At 45.9% G+C, this 21,217-nt stretch overlaps 1 protein-coding gene across 1 annotated transcript in view; it reads left to right on the top strand.

The window, feature by feature from the left end:
* LOC118385564 (collagen alpha-1(V) chain-like) overlaps window positions 1–21,217 on the top strand; it is a 129,378-nt gene that overhangs the window by 73,132 nt on the left and 35,029 nt on the right. Inside the window, exons 6-24 of the mRNA XM_052521315.1 lie at window positions 361–474; window positions 772–1,158; window positions 2,320–2,554; window positions 2,619–2,857; window positions 3,004–3,060; window positions 5,086–5,127; window positions 8,661–8,723; window positions 9,001–9,075; window positions 13,161–13,253; window positions 13,337–13,393; window positions 13,619–13,672; window positions 13,827–13,880; window positions 14,166–14,273; window positions 14,402–14,455; window positions 14,961–15,005; window positions 16,715–16,768; window positions 19,270–19,314; window positions 20,878–20,931; window positions 21,128–21,172. Of these exons, the coding sequence (XP_052377275.1) occupies window positions 361–474; window positions 772–1,158; window positions 2,320–2,554; window positions 2,619–2,857; window positions 3,004–3,060; window positions 5,086–5,127; window positions 8,661–8,723; window positions 9,001–9,075; window positions 13,161–13,253; window positions 13,337–13,393; window positions 13,619–13,672; window positions 13,827–13,880; window positions 14,166–14,273; window positions 14,402–14,455; window positions 14,961–15,005; window positions 16,715–16,768; window positions 19,270–19,314; window positions 20,878–20,931; window positions 21,128–21,172 (1,875 nt within the window). The remainder of the gene's footprint in view (window positions 1–360; window positions 475–771; window positions 1,159–2,319; window positions 2,555–2,618; window positions 2,858–3,003; window positions 3,061–5,085; window positions 5,128–8,660; window positions 8,724–9,000; window positions 9,076–13,160; window positions 13,254–13,336; window positions 13,394–13,618; window positions 13,673–13,826; window positions 13,881–14,165; window positions 14,274–14,401; window positions 14,456–14,960; window positions 15,006–16,714; window positions 16,769–19,269; window positions 19,315–20,877; window positions 20,932–21,127; window positions 21,173–21,217) is intronic.

Below are 21,217 nucleotides of genomic sequence, written 5' to 3'. Positions count from 1 at the left end.
TAGAAAACACCCACAAAGTACACAGCAACATGCCCTCGACCTGTTAAGATCTGGGACGGCTTCATTTAGACGCCAGTGGAAAAGTGATCTATTATCCATCAGTGACATGCATGAACACAGAAGAGTAGGGCCGCTGAGGCTCAGGAGAGAGAGAGAGGTCGGATATGGGTCAGATTGACATTCCTGGAAAGGTTTCCGACCAGGGTCGCCATAACGCACACCCTCTCGTATATTATTGCTAGCCGTGGTGTTGTGCTAGCCGTGGTGTTGTGCTCAATAGCACCACTGCTGGAACACACTTTTGACCAATCCGATTGCTTGGCCGGAACTAACCGTTTCATAATTCCCTGTATTGTATAGAACACAGAGGAGGACAGCTATTACTATGAGTATCCTTACTATGAGGACACGGATGGGAAGCCTTCTGAGACTGAGACAGACGAAGCAGCTGGACCTGCCACGGAAGACGTAAAGGTACTGTCCTCTGTCCCCCGTCTCTCTCCAGTTTAGTATGGTGGGTTGTGGGACTTCACACCCTGCCCCCATCCTCATCCCTTCTCTTATGACTTATTGATTGTTGTTGAGGATTGCTGTTGATGCTAGCTGAGTATGCTTTCTTGGGCCAGATATCCATTTGAAACGTTTTCCTTTATCTCAATGGTTTAAAACTGAGGTTAATGAAAATGAATGAATTTAAACAAAGCCGTTGTTCATGCCAGTTGTATAAAGCTACAGTGGTTCCTCCTAACATTGCGTTGTTCTTCCCTCCAGGTGTCCGTGCCAGAGAGCGGCCGTGTCGTCACCTCCGTCAAAGAGGTGGTGTCATCAGTAAGGGAGACAGCCAGTCAGGGGGCCGAGGGCAAAGTGTTGACCAGTACCGCCAATGCTGAAGCTGCCGCTGCTGCTGGAGCTGGGGAGGATACCAGCCGCTACGACAACTATGATACGGAAGGTTACGGCAACTACGAGACGTACTACGACGAGTCCACGGCCCTGCCCGACGTCGCTCGCAGGGTCACCATCAGCAGTAGCAGCGTGGGGACGGGCGCAGGGGTGGAGCTGGACTTGGGGTCAAAGGTTGACCTGGGCACGGGGGCGGAGATTGAGAAGGTCATCACCACTAGTGGAGGATTCACCATGACACGCAACAGGACCTCAGTGAGTTATCATCATCGTCACAAAAAAAATGCTGGATTAAAAACAACCAAATTTGTGTAAATACTGGACACACGTTGGGTTATTTTGACACAGACAGTTGGGTCACTCAGTTGGGCTGTTGGGTTATTGATGCTGGGTTGGGTCAGAGCTGGGTCAGATCAGAAGACTGGAGGACTGGCTTAGTAGGTGCATGGCATTCGGATAGTTATTTTTGGCTACCCGTGAGTGTAAATGTCATTCCGGTTCATCTGTTCTGTTGTAATGTTATCTGTCTGTTGAGCTCTGACACTTTTGTAGCGTTTGTGAGGCTTTCCCAAGACTATACGTTTCTCAAGTGCCTAGGCATGTCCCAATGTTGGGAGAGTTACCACTGTTTTAATGTTTATTCTCATAATGTTATTAATGTTATATTAGAATATGTAATGTGCAGTGAATATGAATGACATTTACTCTCACTGGTGGCCAAAAATAACTGAAAGCCACACTGCCAACAGGCCATGCCTCCTGAAAGTCATCTTATTTCCCAAACATGGCTTAATGTATTACTTGGGTTTATATTCACTTCCATGCTTGGTTGATCAGTGTTATAGGCCCCACAGGGTTTCCAAAAATCGGTTTGGGTGCATTGGGTGCACGTTTTGTTTTTTACCCTGAGCACTATTCATAATTCAAATAATCAAAGCCAGATAATGAGTAGGTTATTTGAATCATCTGTGTAGTGCTAGAGTAACAACCAAAGTGTGCACCGAAGGTGAGCCCCAGGACTGAGTTTGGGAGACCCTGGTAAAGTCTACGGTAGCCTTTTTTTGATGTAATCCATAGGCATTTTTCAGGGGGCGTGGCCTATTGGGGGCGTGGAATTACATTTACTCTCACAGTTGGCCAAAAATATATCTTCAAGCTCCGCCCTCACTAAGCCACGCCTCTAGTGTTCTACGAAAACAACCGAACTGGCTGTGTCAAAATCAACCAACGTGTCGTGTCCACTATTTACCCAGCGCTGGGCTGTTTTTAACCCAGCATGTTTACCCACATAGAACTACACGTGTGGAAAGCAGCTATAGCAGGAGGATAAGATGATTGCCATTATCTGTCATTGTGTGACAGTGTACTATTCTCATTGCATCGCACTTCTGTATCCTTTCCTCGCTGGTCTCTCAGGGAGCAACAGCCTACGATGGGAACTATGGCGAGGGCTATGACCTGTCCTATGGAGAGGGAGAGGAGGATGAGTACGGAGTCGGCGGAGGTGGCCACGGCAGCAGAACCAGCAGCAGCAGTACTGTCGAAATCGGTGCTGGTGGGGGATCCGTATCAGTCGGGGGCAGTTCTGTTTCTGTTGGGGGCGGTTCCGTCACTGTAGGTGGATCTGCCGGAGGCGGGGCAGCGAGCGCCGGTGGCGGGCGGCGGGCGCCGGAGGCGGTGCGTCGAGAGCCGGAGGCGGGCGGCGGGCGCCGGAGGCGGGGCGGCGAGCGCCGGAGGCGGGGCGGCAGGAGCTGGAGCCGGGGGTTCCGTTGCTAGGGGAGCAGGTGGCCAGGGTGTGAATATTGAGGGAGATTACACTGATCTGGAGGGTGTTGGGTTTAAGGAGGAGTCCATCTCTGAGTACGGGGAAGAAGATTATGGCTATGGAGACCTGGACTACGGTGGACAGGAGGAAAAGGTGCTGCCGGCAGAGACAGACGAATACTATGGACAGGTAATTATGACTGATGGTGATGACAGCAGTAGTGATGATGATGATGATGATGATGATGATGATGATGATGATGATGATGATGATGATGATGATGATGATGATGATGATGATGATGATGAAGGGAATGATGACGGTGTCATCTGCAGGTTGATGGGTCTCGAGGAGAGAAAGGACAGAAGGGAGAGCCTGCTATCATTGAGCCTGTGAGTATAATTTCTCCTGTGTGTGTGTGTGTGTCAGTGTGAGAGAGTGTGTTAAAAACATGTGTGTCTGCGTGAGTGTGTGTATTTCACATCCAAACCATGAAATATCACACACCACTGATTGTGAGTCATATAACACAAACACACAGGTCTCGGCCTTTTGCATTCTCACATTGTATCCTGCAGCAAGGCCCTCCCCTGGCCCGGAGGGTAAACATTTGGAGGACGGCTACATCTAGAGATTGTGAATGATCATCGGGTGTGTAAACACACTGTGGGCTAGCATAAACACTGACCAGGGAAAGACCCGCTGGGAACGGAGGGGTAGAGAGAGAGAGAGAGAGAGAGAGAGAGAGATAAACAGCCAGTCCCTAGTTTGGGATTTGAACCCATGACAGTGTTAACTCGAGGAGCTAAAGCCACGGCTATACCTCAAGGATTTTGATTCCTCTACATCGTTCTCTGGTATGCCAATGTCATCACTGGCAGCCAATTCATATCTTGTGATCCAAAGCATCCACATCAACACATAGATATTCATAATGCACCACCTCAATCTAAACTGAGTCACAGAATCAAGGGAGTTTTTGAATCCCATGGCTTCAGCCCTATAATCATCCACAGCTGCTTAATTTAAACAAATGTCACTGGGCTTAACTATGTGTTTGTGGGAGTGTTTGTATGTGTGTGACTGAGCGCGCGCGCGCGCGTGTGTCCGTGTCCTTACCTCACTGAATGAGCCAGTGAGCCGTCCATCTAGTTCGGATATTAAATCAACAATGAGCGGAGCCCCCTCCTTCCAGTCCAAGCCCCGTGTGTCTACAATGACGACATAACCCCCCACCCCCAGCCCACTTCCAGCCCCACCCTGGCTACTCACACACATAAACACACACACACAGGCTTGCATGCGCACACACATACACACACTCCTCTATCTGTTTACTGCTGGGATCAGTCACTCCTGGGTCAAACATCCCTGGCCATATATCTACGCCAAGTGTTTGCCAGATAGACGCACTATAGGAAAACGGTGACGTGACCACACACACACACACACACACACACACACACACACACACACACACACACACACACACACACACACACACACACACACACACACACACACACACACCTATCCATAGACACACATCAAACAAAAGGAACATGTATGACTATCGGAATGTTAAAAAGTAGGGCAGTAAATGTATTCTTTTTAACTTGGAAAATAGATGTGGCTTGAATGAGATTTTGCAGGGCTGCAGGCAAACAAAAAAATGCTGAAATCACATAATTCCAACCGAGGCTTTAGTTGTGTCTACGTTATGTTTTTCCCATAAAATGGTCACCACACCAAAACAAGGATGAGTCTTCACTGTCATGCCCTTTAGCTTTAGCTCATCTGTGAGTGTTTTACGAAACAGAGGCGGAGACAGAGAGCTGCTGTTTTTAAGTGAGTCGTGGTCAAGGGTCATGTTCAGAGAGACAAGGAGTGCTTACTATGAGACCCCCCTCCCTTACTGACCAGGCCATCTTTCTTTTTGCATGCTGGGAGCTGGAGGAGCATTTGCCCACCTTGGCTCTGCTATTAGCTGAACAGAGACAGATCTCCGGGACAGATCTCCGGGACACAGAGTTCCTGTGTTCTTATTACCCATAGTCCCCTGATCCATGGGCATGTTGAACATGTTCCATCAGCCTCCTTACTTTGTCCTGATCATTATTTACCCTCTGCTGGTTTCTCCCAGATTGATGTGAAGTGCTAAGTGAAATGACAGGCAGGAATTTATATGAAATTACCCAACACTCCTGGATGGAGAGTAGATATGCAGAATGTGTCTGGACATGTATACATCTGCACACATACTGAAGCAACGCATGCATATGAATGAATGAATACACACACAGGGTTGTACACACACTGCCACACGCACACACACGCACGCTTACACACACGGTGATAGTGCTGCATGCTCTACAGGCTGCAGCCATCCATCTCTCTGATGTGTTTGTGTGTTTCAGGGAATGCTGGTGGAGGGTCCGCCCGGGTCTGAAGGCCCAACAGTAAGTACATCTCTCTATCCTCTCTATTCTCTCTCTCTCTCTTCTCTCTCTCTCTCTCTCTCTCTCTCTCTCTCTCTCTCTCTCTCTCTCTCTCTCTCTCTCTCTCTCTCTCTCTCTCTCTATCTCTCTCCCTCCATTTGTCTCAATCTCAAACTCTGTGTGTGTATGTATCTTTCTCTCTCTTTCTCTCTCTCTCGCTCTCTCTCACTCTCTCTCATTCTTTCTCTCTCTTTCTCTCTCACTCTCTCATTCTTTCTCTCTCACTCTCTCTCATTCTTTCTCATTCTGTCTCTCTCTTTCTCTCTCTCTCTCTCTCACTCTCTCTCATTCTTTCTCTCTCTTTCTCTCTCACTCTCTCTCATTCTTTCTCTCTCTTTCTCTCTCTCTCGCTCTCTCTCACTCTCTCTCATTCTTTCTCTCTCTTTCTCTCTCACTCTCTCTCATTCTTTCTCTCTCTTTCTCTCTCTCTCTCATCGCTCTCTCTCATTCTCATTCTCTCTCTCTCTCTCTCTCTCTCGCTCTCTCTCACTCTCTCTCATTCTTTCTCTCTCTTTCTCTCTCACTCTCTCTCATTCTTTCTCTTTCTCTCTTCTCTCTCACTCTCTCTCATTCTTTCTCATTCTTTCTCTCTCTTTCTCTCTCATTCTCTCTCATTCTTTCTCTCTCTCCATTTGTGTTTGTCTATTTCTCCCCTCTGTTTGTGTACGTGTGTTTGTACATGTCTCTCTCTCAATTCAATTCAAGGTGCTTTATTGGCATGGGAAACATGTGTTAACATTGTTAACTCTCTCTCTCTCTCTCTCTCTCTCTCTCTCTCTCTCTCTCTCTCTCTCTCTCTCTCTCTCTCTCTCTCGCTATGATCTCGTATTGATGTCACTTGTTAAAATGAACTTCAATCAGTGTAGATGAAGGGGAGGAGACTGGTTAAAGAAGGGTGCACCTCAATATTAGGAAGGTGTTCTTAATGTTCTGTACACTCAGAGATATAGAGAGGGAGGGAGATAAACACTATCTCCCTTTCTCTCTCTCTCTCTCTCTCTCTCTCTCTCTCTCTCTCTCTCTCTCTCTCTCTCTCTCTCTCTCTCTCTCTCTCTCTCTCTCTCTCTCTCTCTCTCTCGCTCATCCTTGGCAGCCTATGACTAGTGATTTCCGTTGGAATCTGAGATGCATCTCAGTCTGTGTCACCCCCGTATGTCCTGTGTAGTCTGCCTCTGCTTGAGAATCAGTCGCTATCCCCCAACTGTTCGCTTTGGAACGCCACCACTAGCGTAACAATTGGAGAGAGTGAAACTGTAAGCCCTTTCAGTGTGATTTTGGCAGGGCCTCTTGCCAGTCTAGAGCCTTCGTAATCGGAGTGGTAAAAGCATGACTCACCACTCCTCAAGAGAGACCGTTAGTTTACCCCGATGTTCTTGTTCTGGGACCAGTTATTATTCGTTTACCGACGCCTTTATGACACACTTGCTCTTGCAGTCTATTTGATCCCAAGCTGCTGGGTGCTATAGAAGACAGACACTCCACCAAGCAGCAGAGAAATGATAGAGTAAGAGTTTGTAGAGCGAGAGAAATGGGGCACCAGTTGAGATGTATCTTCTAATAGACTGCCTACCTCATACTTCCTCATATATTCTCTCTCTTCTCCCTTTCCCTTTTTCCATATTTTGTTAAGTTACAGCCTTGTTCTAAAATTGATTAAATTACACATTTCATTTGTCAATCTACACACAATACCGCATAATGACAAAGTGAAAAACAGAAATATCTTACTTAAATAAGTATTCAGACCCTTTGCTATGAGACTCGAAATTGAGCTCAGGTGCATCCTGTTTCCATTGATCATCCTTGAGATGTTTCTACAACTTGATTGGAGTCCATCTGTGGTAAATTCAATTGGTTGGACATGGTTTAGAAAGGCACACACCTGTCTATATAAGGTCCCACAGTTGACAGTGCATGTCAGAGCAAAAACCAAGCCATGAGGTCGAAGGAATTGTCCATAGATTGTGTCTAAGGCACAGATCAAGGGAAGGGTACAAAACATTTCTACATCATTGAAGGTTCCCAAGAACACAGTGTCCTCCATCATTCTTAAATGGAATCATTTTAGAATCACCAAGACTTCCTCGAGCTGGCCACTTGGCCAAATTGAGCAATCGGGGGAGAAGGGCCCTAGTCAGGCTCCACAGAGGAGCTCCAGAGTTCCTCTGTGGAGATGGGAGAACCTTCCAGAAGGACAACCATTTCTGCATTAATCAGGCCTTTTTATGGTAGAGTGGCCAGACGGAATCCACTCCTCAGTAAAAGGCACATGACAGCCCGCGTGGAGTTTGCCAAATGGCACCTAAAGGACTCTCAGACCAGGAGAAACAAGATTCTCTGGTCTGATGAAACCAAGATTGAACTATTTGGCCTGAATGCCAAGTGTCACGTCTGGAGGAAACCTTTTCATACTCTCTGCCTTGTCTGTCTCTTTTTTCCACTTATGCTGGACTGTCCTGATCTGTGTTGTTAGAGATGGACAGGGGATTCAAGTTTTAATGCCACGTGCAGAAGTACAGTGAATTGCCTTTCTTGAATGATCCAAACCCAACAATGGAGTAATCAATATCAATGTAGCACTAAAAATAACATAAGGTAGAACAAAAACACACAATAAATACAAATAAGAAGTAAGAAGAACACGAGAAAGTAAGAAGCTATATATAGGATCAGTTTCAATACCATATTTACTATGTGCAGGGATACTGGATGCCATCCCTACGGTGAAGCATGGTGGTGGTAGCAACTTGCTGTGGGGATGTTTTTCAGCAGCAGGGACTGTGAAACTAATCAGGATCGAGGGAAAGATGAACGAAGCAAAGTACAGAGAGCTCCTTGGTGAAAGCCTGCTCCAGAGCGCTCAGGACCTCAGACTGGGGTGAAGGTTCAACATCCAACAGGACAAAGCACACAGCCGAGACAATGCAGGAGTGGCTTCGGGACAAGTCTCTGAATGTCCTTGAGTGGCTCAGCCAGAGCCCGGACTAGAATCTGATCTAACATCTCTGGAGAGACCAGAAAATAACTGTGCAGCGGCACTCCCCAACCAACCTGACAGAGCTTGAGAGGATCTGCAGAGAAGAATGGGAGAAACTCCCCAAATACAGGTGTGTCAACCTAGCATCATACCCAAGAAGACTCGATGCTGTAATCGCTGCCAAAGGTGCTTCAACAAAGTACTGACTAAAGGGTCTGAATATGTATCTAAATTTAATATTTCAGTTTTTGTTTTCTTATACATTTGCACAAAAAAAAGTTTTTGCTTTGTCGTTATGGGATATTGTGTGTAGATTGACTTGGGGGGGGGACGATTTAATCCATTTTAGAATAATGCTGTAATGTAATAAAATGCGGGGGGGATCAAGGGGTCTAAATACTTTTCCGAATGCACTGTATGTTACTGCGTGAGTAGCATTTTGTTGTGTGTACGTATGAGTGGGATTGCGTGTGTGTGCCGTTCTCATTGTCTGATGATATGTATTGTTGTGAAACAGGGTCTCCCTGGACCCCCAGGTTCCTCCGGTTCCCCGGGCAGCCCCGGAGACGCAGGAGAGAGGGTGAGTAACAAGGACACCTCACCAGTAAAGCACAACGACATATAAATAAATACACAGGGGGAAAAAAAACACAAACACATCACATATGCAGCTGTGTCAATAAAACCAAAAGGTGTGATTCAAGCTATTGATATACACCTGTAAAAGTTTAGTCCAAGGTAAATGATGCCAGGAATACAAACGCGTCAGGTTTTTGACAAAACTTGTACATGTGTACATTTTGACCTTGTTGGAGTAAATCCCCCACCCCTTCTCTCTCTCTATCTCTCTGTCACAGGGTCCGAATGGTCGTGCTGGTCTTCCTGGTGCGGATGGTCTGCCAGGACCTCCAGGGACTGTCCTCATGCTGCCTGTAAGTAAATAACATTGGCTGACAGCTCTAGAATACACAGATCTAGAATATATAGACTTCCCTGATGCTGCATGTAAGTAAATAACATGGGCTGACCGCTCTAGAATACACAGATCTAGAATATATAGACTTCCCTGATGCTGCATGTAAGTAAATAACATTATCTGACACTTCAAGAATAAGTGTATAGATATAGATCAAGAACAGAAAGTATGTCTCATGTTCAGTAATAATGCCTGTATGTTTATGCACGTGTGTACGTTCATAATTGTATATTCTATGTTGGCTTGTTGGCTATTGTGTGTGTGTGTGAGAATGTGTCTTTGTCTGGCAGACTTTCTTCTTAATCTTCCATCCTAATCATGTCCCTTTCTGTACTGCTGTTCTCAAGCTGCCGGCATATTTGTTAGGCTTGTCGCACGGCTAATCCTCTCTTCGCTTCGTTGCATTATCTGATAGAATGCTGGTAACATCGATAACGGAGTTCTGTGGGGTTTGGGCCACTGTGTCCTGACCTGTGTGTGAAGTTAGCTATGTGGGATGTGTGTTTCATTGTCTCGGAGGGTATTTAGAGATCTCTGTTCTGGAATGCAGGGAGGGAGTCTCCTTCTGAATCAAATACTCTTCCTCTCTGGTCCCGCCCCGTAAATAGATAGTCCAATCTGCTGTAAGTCAGCACTCTAGCACCTCCTAGTTGAAGCTTTAGGAGGCTGTGGTTCCGCTCGTTCAGACTCACTCACTTTGGCTCTTTCTCGCCTCTCATTCCCCTTCTCTTCTCCCCTTCTTACTAATGAGATAACTACCTCACACTATTCCCCAATCTCCAGCCCCCCAGCCCACGCCTTCCTCTTGTCCTCAGACTCCAGCCCAATTGACAGATATAGGAGTCTTACAGGAAGTCCTCCAGCCTCAGACAGGAAGTAGAGCAGGGCTAAGTGTTCCTTCCTGTGATCACAGCTGCGAAGGCTAAAGTGAATAGCTGGCCTTTCTGTTTCTTTACTGTTCTGCTTTACTGCTGCTCCTGAGTGTGATGACTTGTCCAGATGTCCTGCTGAAGTCTCAGGAGACCGCAGAGCAGAGCAGAGCCGTCTAGGAAAGTCAGGCCAATATGTCTGGACATGAACTTAGCCTTAGTCTGGTCAAGGTGCAACTGTAAAGCACAGGCCCTTTTAAATGTTGTCATTTTGTTCAAACATAACGAGAGCTTAGATTTGAGTCATTTAGCAGACCCTCTTGTCTTGAGCGACTGTCTCGAGCGACAGTTTAGTCCATTCATCTTCAGATAGCTAGGTGGGACAACCACATGCCTTATAACTGTGCCTTATAGCTATGCATTATACCGTGGTTATTAGTTGTGGTTGTGAGCAATAGCCATGTCAACACATTAACTCGGGCCAAATGTAGGTATGTTTGATTGTGGAGAGTTGGATAGTGTGCTTGGAAATTAGGCAGTAAGACCCTATTTGTGTGCCCCTGGTTTCACATTCTCTCTCTCTCTCTCTCTCTCTCTCTCTCTCTCTCTCTCTCTCTCTCTCTCTCTCTCTCTCTCTCTCTCTCTCGGCATGGTTAGATTGTCTGTGTCATGGTTTGGTTTGATTGAGAACGGTGGAACGGTGAGGCTCTCCAGGGACAAGAGAAATATCAAGAAAGATAGTCTAGCTAGAGAGATGTCCCTGTGTTGAAGAAAGCAAGGTTTGCCAGCTTCATGCAATCCTGTCTTCAATGTTATTTTTTCCCCCCTATTTCTATAATAACAAGGTCACGGTTGGGGTGAAAAACCCTCCCCACTGTTGTGTTGTTATTCATTCCAACAGTAACAGAAACAGAAGCACATCTTTGTTGGATCATTCAACTCCAGATGTTGGTCAGAAAATGCAGGTTGCACTACGCACATATCACCACTAGATGCCAGTGTAAGCATCTGGATGGGGAAAAGGGCCATAACCAGGCAGTTGATGTATGAGCGAAGGTTTTTGCAACTGAGTACTTTTAATTGCTTTAAAAATATATATATAAATCATATTTTGATTTATTTAGACATTCTTTTTGAAGATGAGCTATTTTAGCCTGTAAGCTGACTTGACCTTTTCTTACCCCACTGGGGTCTCTATTATTTTCTTACTCTCTGCCTTGTCTGTCTCTTTGTCCATGTACCTGTATCTGCTTACGCTGGACTGTCCTGATCTGTGTTGTTAGAGATGGACAGGGGATTCAAGTTTTAATGTCACGTGCAGAAGTACAGTGAAATGCCTTTCTTGGAAGCTCCAAACCCAACAATGCAGCAATCAATATCAATGTAGCACTAAAAGTAACATGGTAGAACAAAAACACACAATAAATACAAATAAGAAGTAAGAAGAACACGAGAAAGTAAGAAGCTATATATAGGATCAGTTTCAATACCATATTTACTATGTGCAGGGATACTGGAGTGATTGAAGTAGATATGTAGAGGGGTAAGGTGACTAGGCTTCAGGATATATGATAAACAGAGTAGCAGCAGCTGAAATGATGATTGTATGTGAGGTTGCGTGTGTTGAGTCAGTAGAAATAAAGTACAAGGGTCAACTCAGAGAGTCTGTGTAGCTATTCTGTTAACTAATTTAGCATTCTTATGGCTTGGGAATAGAAGCTGTTCAGGAGCCTGTTGGTGTCAGACTTACCAACCCTCTGTAGCGCCATCGAGGGCGGTGCTGTTGCCATACCAAGCAGTGATGCAGCCAGTCAAGATGCTCTCGATTTTTGAGGATTTGAGGGCCCATGCCAAACCTTTTCAACCTCCTGAGAGGGAAGAGGCGCTATCGTGCCTTCTTCATGACTGTGCGTGTTTGAGTGGACCATTTGGACACCGAGGAACTTGTAGCCCTCGCTCCGCTCCACTGCAGTCCCATAAATGTGGATGGGGGCGTGCTCACCCCCCTGTTTCCTCTATTCAACAATCAGCTCTTTAGACATTGAGGGAAAGGTTGTTGTCCCAGCAGCACACTTCCAGGTCACTGACCTCCTCCTTGTAGGCTGTCTCACCGTCACCGGTGATCAAGTATGCTACCGTCGAGTCGTCAGCGAACTTGATGATGGTGTTGGAGTTGTGTGAGGCCACGTAGTCGTAGATGAACAGGGAGTACAGGAGGGGACTAAGCACACTCCCCTGTGGAGCCCCTATGTTGAAGGTCAGCATGGCGGATATGACGTTGTCTACCCTCACCATCTGAGGTCAGCCCATCAGGAAGTCCAGGATCCAGTTGCAGAGGGAGGTGTTCAGTCCCAGGGTCCTAAGCTTGGTAACGAGCTTTGAGGGCACAATGGTGTTGAACGCTGAGCTGTAGTCAATTAACAGCATTCTCACACACTGTAGGTATTTCGCTTATCGAGGTGGGCGAGGGCCATGTGGAGTGCAATCTGTTGGGGCGATATGCAAATTGGAGTGGGCCTAGTGTGGCTGGGATGATGGAGTTGTGTGCCATAATGAGCCTCTCAAAGCACTTCATGATTACAGATGTGAGTGCTACAGGGATGTAGTCATTGTGGCATGAAGCATTAAAGTTCTTGGGAACAGGAATGATGATGTTCAGTATAAGACGCAGGGATTACAGACTGAGACAAGGAGAGGTTGGAAATGACCGTGAATATGCCTGCCAGCTGATCTGTGCTTGCTCTGAGAACGCGTCCTGGAATTACCGTCCGGCCCCGCGGCCCGTGTGTTGGCCTGATTCAAGTCGGACTCAGAGAGAGCGAGGTCCTCTGGGTCGGTGGGTCCCCTCACGCACAGTACAGTGCTGTTGTTGTCGAGGCATGCATAAAATGCATTGAGTTCGTCTGGAAGAGTTGGGCAGATCACGGCTGGGTCTTCACTTGTAATCCGTCATACTTGAGCAAAAGTAAAGATGCCTTTATAGAAAATGACTCAAGTAAATAGACAAAATGCCCTTATGTTGATGACTTATTGCAAATCCAATCACGTTGATTCAACGTTATCACATTGATTTTTGGGGGTTGAAATTATGTGGAAACAACGTTGATTCACACAGTTTTTGCCCAGTGGTATGGGTCTGATTATTGGTTCTGAGTTCTGCTTTCACCTTCAGTTCCGGTTCAGTTCTGGAGGAGACTCTGGACAGAAGGGACCTCAGGTGTCTGCTCAGGAGGCTCAGATGCAAGCCATCATGCAACAGGCCAGGGTAAGGGTTACGCACACTCACGCACACACACACACATACACACAATTTTGTATCTCTCTTACAGTGCTGTTTTCTCTCTCCAGCTTGCGATGCGTGGTCCTACTGGCCCTATGGGTTTGACTGGTAGATCTGGTCCTCTGGTACGTACCAAAGTCTTCCTCAGTTTCCCCTCACAGACACACACACACAAACACTAACCGCTGTCACATACACAGCCTGAGGATAAATAATTATGGTGCTCATAGTTGATAAGATCATATTGAAATTGTAATTCTGATGCTACAACAGTAATAGTGTTTTGGCTGTGGCCTGATCTGGGGTCTACCGTGACCTATTGTGTGACCTTGTTGTGTTTGTCCTCCCAGGGTTCTCCAGGTGTGTCTGGACTGAAGGGAGATTCTGGAGAGACCGGTCCTCAGGTAAGGCAGATGGAAGGTTCTAGACCACTAGAACCACTGAATGTTCTAGACCACTGGAACCACAATGGTTATTTTATTAGGGTTCTTTTTTTGGGGGGTTCCTGTGGTAGGGTTCTCTTGTTGGGTTCTCCAGTAACATTGTTCATTGTTTCAGGGACCTCGTGGCCCAATGGGTTCTCATGGACCCCTTGGGAAGCCTGGTAGAAGGGTAAGTGTAATTGGGATTCTTGCACTGGCATTTTAGCTTGGCATGCAGATTAGGATTGATTTTATTCATGTATTGTATTGCTCTTGTGTTGTATGTTCACGCCGACTACTTCCTGCTGAGCTCTTGACAGGTTTCTCTTTGCAAAAGGTTTCTAACCTCAAAAGGTCTTTCCTGGTGAAATAAAGTAAAAAATAAAAAGGATTGTGCCCTTCAGGAAGGAGAGGCAAGTGATTGAAGTGTTATTGTTGCTAGGTGTTGTAAGGTCTATATATTCTGTGTTTCCAGGGACGTGCTGGATCTGACGGAGCCAGAGGCATGCCTGGTCAGACCGGAACCAAGGGAGACAGAGGTTTCGATGGTTTGGCCGGACTTCCCGGTGAGAAGGGACACAGAGTAAGTCAAACCCCTTTTCTTTATCTTTTTTTGAATCTACATTGTATTTTCTAGTCCAATGTTTGTGTGTCTTTGCCAGTGTGATTGTCTGTGTGTGTCACTGATCTGTATTATGTTGGTTCATTTAGGGCGAAGCTGGTCCCCATGGACCTCCCGGACCCACAGGAGAGGATGGAGAGAGAGTAAGCACCACCACACATCTCCCTCCCGACATCTCTTATCATCTCTACCCAATTTTTCTCGCTCTCTATTTCTTCATCCTCCTGTGTGTGTGTGTGTGTGTGTGTGTGTGTGTGTGTGTGTGTGTGTGTGTGTGTGTGTGTGTGTGTGTGTGTGTGTGTGTGTGTGTGTGTGTGTGTGTGTGTGTGTGTGTGTGTGTGTGTGTGTGTGTGTGTGTGTGCGTCCGTAGGTCAGTATGTCCGTGCGGTGTGTGTGTGTCTGCGTATGTGTGATTGGTAAGTGTGTGTGATCTAAGTGTCTGCCGTCAGTCATGTAAATCAGCCATCCTCCTCACATACACCATCACTCATCTCACACCATCACTCACTCCCCGTCTGGCTCATCCTACTGCGCTACATCTGTACTCTCCTCCTTTCCCCTCCTTTCATAGCTCCTCTCCCCATCACCCTCTCTCCTCTACTCCGACCTCCCGCTTCCTGTTCTGATCATGTCACGTCCTGTTTTCAGGGAGACGATGGAGAGATTGGGCCACGTGGTCTGCCTGGTGAGCCAGTAAGTGTTGACCTTTTTTAAGATGTCTACCACCTTGTCGTTTGGTATTTTTGGGTAATTTATTCGGATCCCCATTAGCTGTTGCAAAAGCAGCAGCTGCTCTTCCTGGGGTTCCACACAAAACATGAAACATAATACAGAATGACATAATGCAGAACATCATTAGACAAGAACAGCTCAAGGGCAGAACTACATACATTTTTATAAAGGCACACGTAGCCTACATATCAATGTATACACACACACTATCTAGGTCAAATAGGGGAGAGGCGTTGTGCCGCGAGGTGTTGCTTTATCTGTTTATAATAATAATAATAGGTCTATATAATACTGTACGCTTTCTTGAATTTGGGGACTGTGAAAAGACCCCTGGTGGCAAGTCTGGTGGGATAAGTGTGTGCGTCAGAGCTGTGTGTAAGGTGCCTATGCAAACAATTTGGGATTTTCAACACTTTAATGTGTTGACTCTTAGCCAAGAGAGACTGGCATGCATAGTGTTTATATCAGCCCTCTGACAACAATGACGAGCAAGACGTTCCGCTTTGTTCTGGGCCAGCTGCAGGTTAACTAGGTCTTTCCTTGCAGCACTCGACCACACGATTGGACAATAATCAAGATATGAGTGTGGTGTCAAAAAAGCAGAGCATCTCTTTATTACAGACAGACCTCTCCTAAATCTTTACAGCCATTGAATCTTTGTGTTTTGACCATGACAGTTCACAATCTAAGGTAACACCAAGTAATTTAGTCTCCTCAACTTGTTTAACAGCCACACCATTCATTACCAGATTCAGCTGAGGTCTAGAACTTAGGGAAGGCTTTGTACCAAATACAATGCTCTTAGTTTTAGAGATGTTCAGGACCAGGTTATTACTGGCCATCCATTCCAAAACAGACTGCAACTCTTTGTTAAGGGTTTCAGTGACTTCATTAGCTGTGGTTGGTGATGTGTATATGGTTGAATCATCAGCATACATGGACACACATGCTTTGTTTAATGCCAGTGGCAGGTCATTGGTAAAAACAATTGTCATCGTGACACTTGCATCTCAATAAAGCACGTGTTGACATATCTAGGAACAGGATATGACATAAAGTCCAGCTAATGGTATATGCACACAGTCTTGTACACAGCTTTAGTTATTTAGCTCACTAGCCTATATGTGAATCTGAGGGTAGATTCCTCTTGTTCACAGCCTGCTTTCCTCACGGCTGGTGGACAGGCTCCTATACGTCTACGGACGAGCTTCCCTTCCTCTCTGACAGGATTTCCCCCTGCGGAGAGGAGAAATGAGACAGGTAGAGAGGATGGGAGTTCGAGGAAGAGAGACTGGGAGGGAATCATTAGTGGTCAATTGTGTGGTGCAGTATTTTAGACATACCACCAGGGGGTGGTACAACCACTTGTTTTCTGAAATATACTTGCTCTGAGAGGAAGGTGCTTTGAGCCATGGCACTACCATACGACTGTTTGAGAGCATTGAAAAGAGCAGACATCAAGAATAGGGAAATCAGTCTAGGACGGCGCGGAGCGATTCAAGAAGCCTCAAGCATGTTTTAGATGAAAATCCATTATTCATTGTTGTGACAAGCAATTTTATATCTACATTTAACAAAATTCTATATTTATTTAGTAACTTTTGAAAAAGATCCTGGTGTTGATGTTGTTTGAAACATATTTTGATCAATTGTTTCTTCTCTCTCTCCAGGGACCTCGTGGTTTGCTGGGACCAAAGGGACCTCAGGGACCTCCCGGGCAACTTGTGAGTTTAGAATGCACGCACACACACACACACACACACACACACACACACACACACACACACACACACACACACACACACACACACACACACACACACACACACACACACACACACACACACACACACACACACACACACACACAGACATACCCACACACACAGTCACACACACTTTCATTTCACACTCAAATTCTGATACAGATGTAGTGGATACGTCATCCCCATCGAGGGAATTCATTTCCGCAGCTCATAGCAAAACAAAGTACAAACAAAACAAAAATGATGTTTATTGTCACATACACCAGAAAGGCGCAGTGAAATGTGTTCTTTTACAGGGTCTGCCATAGTAGTACGGCGCCCCTGAAGCAAACTAGGGTTAAGTGCCTTGCTCAAGGGCACAACGGCAGATTTTTTTTAACGACACCCACAGGGAAATACCTACACCTACAACAACTCCACGACATCACAGGAGGTTGGTGGCACCTTAATTGGGGAGGACGGGCTCGTGGTAATGGCTGGAGTGAAATGATTGGAACGCTATCAAATGCGTCAAGCACACGGTGAGGCCGTTCCGTTCGCTCCGGTCCAGACATTATTATGAGCCGTTCTCAGCCAGCCTCCTGTTCACTTCATACATCAGATGATAAGAAGGGCTATGGCTATAGATATGAAGCTATTTATGCCTCCCACTTTACCTTCCCTACATCATTTGATGTGAGGGAAATCTCCCCTTGTCCCGATAGCATGTTGGTTCAGATTGGGGAAGGTATCTACAGCTTATATACAATTGAAATCGGAAGTTTACATACACCTTGGCCAAATACATTTAAACTCAGTTTTTCACAATTCCTGACATTTAATCCAAGTAAGACTTCCCTGTCTTTGGTCAGTTAGGATCACCACTTTATTTTAAGAATGTGAAATGTCAGAATAATAGTAGAGAGAATTATTTATTTTAATTTTTTCCATCACAGTGGGTCAGAAGTTTACATACACTCAATTAGTATTTCCTAGCATTGCCTTTAAATTGTTTAACTTGGGTCAAACATTTCTGGTAGCCTTCCACAAGCTTCTCACAATAAGTTGGGTGAATTTTGGCCCATTCCGCCTGACAGAGCTGGTGTAACGGAGTCAGGTTTGTAGGCCTCCTTGCTTTTTCAGTTCTGCCTACAAATTTTCTATGGGATTGAGGTCAGGGCTTTCCAATTCCTTGACTTTGTTGTCCTTAAGCCATTTTGCCACAACTTTGGAAGTATGCTTGGGGTCTTTGTCCATTTGGAAGACCCATTTGCGAACAAGCTTTAACTTCCTAACTGATGTCTTGAGATGTTACTTCAATATATCCACATAATTTTTCCACCTCATGATATCTATTTTGTGAAGTTCACCTGTGAAATTGTGCTCCTGCAGCAAAGCAGGACATGATGCTGCCACCCCCGTGTTTCACGGTTGGGATGGTGTTCTTCAGCTTGCAAGCCTCCCCTTTTCCCTCCAAACATAACGATGGTCATTATGGCCAAACAGTTCTATTTTTTTTCATCAAACCAGAGGACATTTCTCCAAAAAAGTACAAACTTTTTCCCCATGTGCAGCTGGAAACCGTAGTCTGGCTTTTTCATGGTGGTTTTGGAGCAGTAGCTTTTTCCTTGCTGAGGCTCCTTTCAGTTTATGTCGATATAGAACTTGTTTTACTGTGGATATAAAAACTTTTGTACCTGATTCCTCCAGCATCTTGACAAGGTCCTTTGCTGTTGTTCTGGGATTGATATGCACGTTTCACGCAAAAGTACGTTCATCTCTAGAATAAAGAACGCGTCTCCTTCCTGAGCAGTATGACAGTGGTCCCATGGTGTTTATACTTGCGTGCTATTGTTTGTGCAGATAAACGTGGTACCTTCAGGTGTTTAGAAATTGCTCCCAAGGATGAACCAGACTTGTGGATGTCTACAATTGTTTTTCTGAGGTCTTGGCTGATTTCTTTAGATTTTCCCATGATGTCAAGCAAAGAGGCACTGCATTTGAAGGTAGGCTTTGAAATACATCCACAGGTACACCTCCAATTGACTCAAATGATGTCAATTAGCCTATCAGAAGCTTCTGAATCCATGACATAATTTTCAGGAATTTTCCAAGCTGTTTAAAGGCACAGTCAACTTAGTGTATGTAAACTTCTGACCCACTGTAATTGCGATACCGTGCATTATAAGTTAAATAATCTGTCTGTAAACAATTGTTGGAAAAATTGCTTGTGTCATGCACAAAGTAGATGTCCTAACCGACTTGCCAAAACTATAGTTTGTTAACAAGAAATTTGTGGAGTGGTTGAAAAATTAGTTTTAATGACTCCGACTTAAGTGTATGTAAACTTCCGACTTCAACTGTATCCCAGTCTATCACTAAATCCCTCCCCATCTTTATATCCTTATTCTCTGTGTGTTAACCTGAGTGTGTGCTTTATGCATTGAATAGAGGCTTCATCTCATCTGTGTGTGTTACAGGGTGTGACTGGAATGGATGGCCACCCTGGACCCAAAGGAAACATTGTAAGTTCTGTGGCAGCGTGTAGAAACCGATCGGCTCGATTTGCTTCTGACACACACACACACACGCCCACACACACACACACGCCCACACACGCCCACACACACACACACACACACACACACACACACACACACACACACACACACACACACACACACACACACACACACACACACACACACACACACACACACACACACACACACACACACATACTGACTCGATCTATCCCCCAGGCTCACGCCATTTCCTTACCTTGCTTCCAGTCAATTTCCTCATCAAATGCACACTGTTGTTTCATAAAGACCCATTCACTTTCTCCCACACCCCCACAGTGTGAAGACTCTCTTGTCATCTAATGAAGAATAGACCGAATGTACTGTCCTGTTAGAGTCAAGTCCTCCATGGCCGTCTGTGTTATTCCGGGACCATTTAGTAGGAGCAGTGTATCCATAATGAGAGAATGCCTGGCTGGAGAAGACAGTTTCTCCGCTGGGGACGCTCCAATTAGGGAGAGAGATGGAAGACACACAGTCTTTTCCCAGCCGCTCCCCAAACAGGGAACGTAATTGATTGTCAATTATCTGCGAGGCGTTTGAGTTTGAGGTTCAGCGTTTACTTTCGTTAGGAGAGAGTTTGCGTGAAGGAGACTGAGAGAGTGTGCGTGAAGGAGACTGAGAGAGTGTGCGTGAAGGAGACTTAGACAATGTGCGTGAAGGAGACTGAGAGAGTGTGCGTGAAGGAGACTTAGACAATGTGCGTGAAGGAGACTGAGAGAGTGTGCGTGAAGGAGACTTAGACAATGTGCGTGAAGGAGACTGAGAGAGTGTGCGTGAAGGAGACTGAGAGAGTGTGCGTGAAGGAGACTGAGAGAGTGTGTGTGAAGGAGACTGAGAGAGTGCGTGAAGAAGACTAAGAGAGTGTGTGTGTGAAGGAGACTGAGAGAGTGTGTGTGAAGGAGACAGAGAGTGTGCGTGAAGGAGACTGAGAGAGTGTGTGTGAAGGAGACTGAGAGAGTGTGTGTGAAGGAGACTGAGAGAGTGTGCGTGAAGGAGACTGAGAGAGTGTGCGTGAAGGAGACTGAGAGAGTGTGCGTGAAGGAGACTGAGAGAGTGTGCGTGAAGGAGACTGAGAGAGTGTGCGTGAAGGAGACTGAGAGAGTGTGTGTGAAGGAGACAGAGAGTGTGTGTGGCAGAGGGGAGGTGTTTATGTGTTTGTTTGAAAAAGAGAGGTTGAGAGCCGGTGGTGTGTGTGTGTGTGTGTGTGTGTGTGTGTGTGTGTGTGTGTGTGTGTGTGTGTGTTCCCTCCAGCTAGAACAGGCTACAAAAACACACCGGCCCGTGGGAGTTATGTCTGTGTGGAAGAAAGTAATAAAGTAGTGACATTTGACTCAATCAAAAGTTCACTCACCACACTAGATTCTTCATGAATTTACCCTCCGCTATATTCGGGTGCCAGCATTTAGTCGTCTACCACTTAAAGCTGCTCTGTCCTCATGTGTCAGACTGACACCTGGTGATGTCCTGTGGATGAATGTGAACGAGGTGTTGTCTCCATCATAGGGACCCCAAGGAGAGCCTGGCCCCAGTGGACAGCAAGGAAACCCTGGTGCTCAGGTCAGTATGATCATCTTAGGATTCCTATTGGACAGGGTATGAGATTACAGCCTTCATTTGGTTCGTCATTGTATGGTCATGCCCACTAAGGCATTTTGACATTAGTCCATTGGTCGGATTTTCTGTCGCTCTTGGACGTTCCTGTCTCATCCTCCAGTGAGTTTGTGCTGACAATGTCCATCCTCTCTCTCTACAGGGACTTCCAGGTCCTCAGGGAGCCATCGGGCCCCCTGGAGATAAGGTAAGGGCCCTGGCCCCTGGCCACTTAAAACATGTAACTACACCA

Source organism: Oncorhynchus keta, chromosome 6, assembly GCF_023373465.1.
Source record: "Oncorhynchus keta strain PuntledgeMale-10-30-2019 chromosome 6, Oket_V2, whole genome shotgun sequence".
Classification (NCBI taxonomy): Eukaryota; Metazoa; Chordata; class Actinopteri; order Salmoniformes; family Salmonidae; genus Oncorhynchus; species Oncorhynchus keta.
This window is presented reverse-complemented; position numbering and strand designations above follow the sequence as displayed.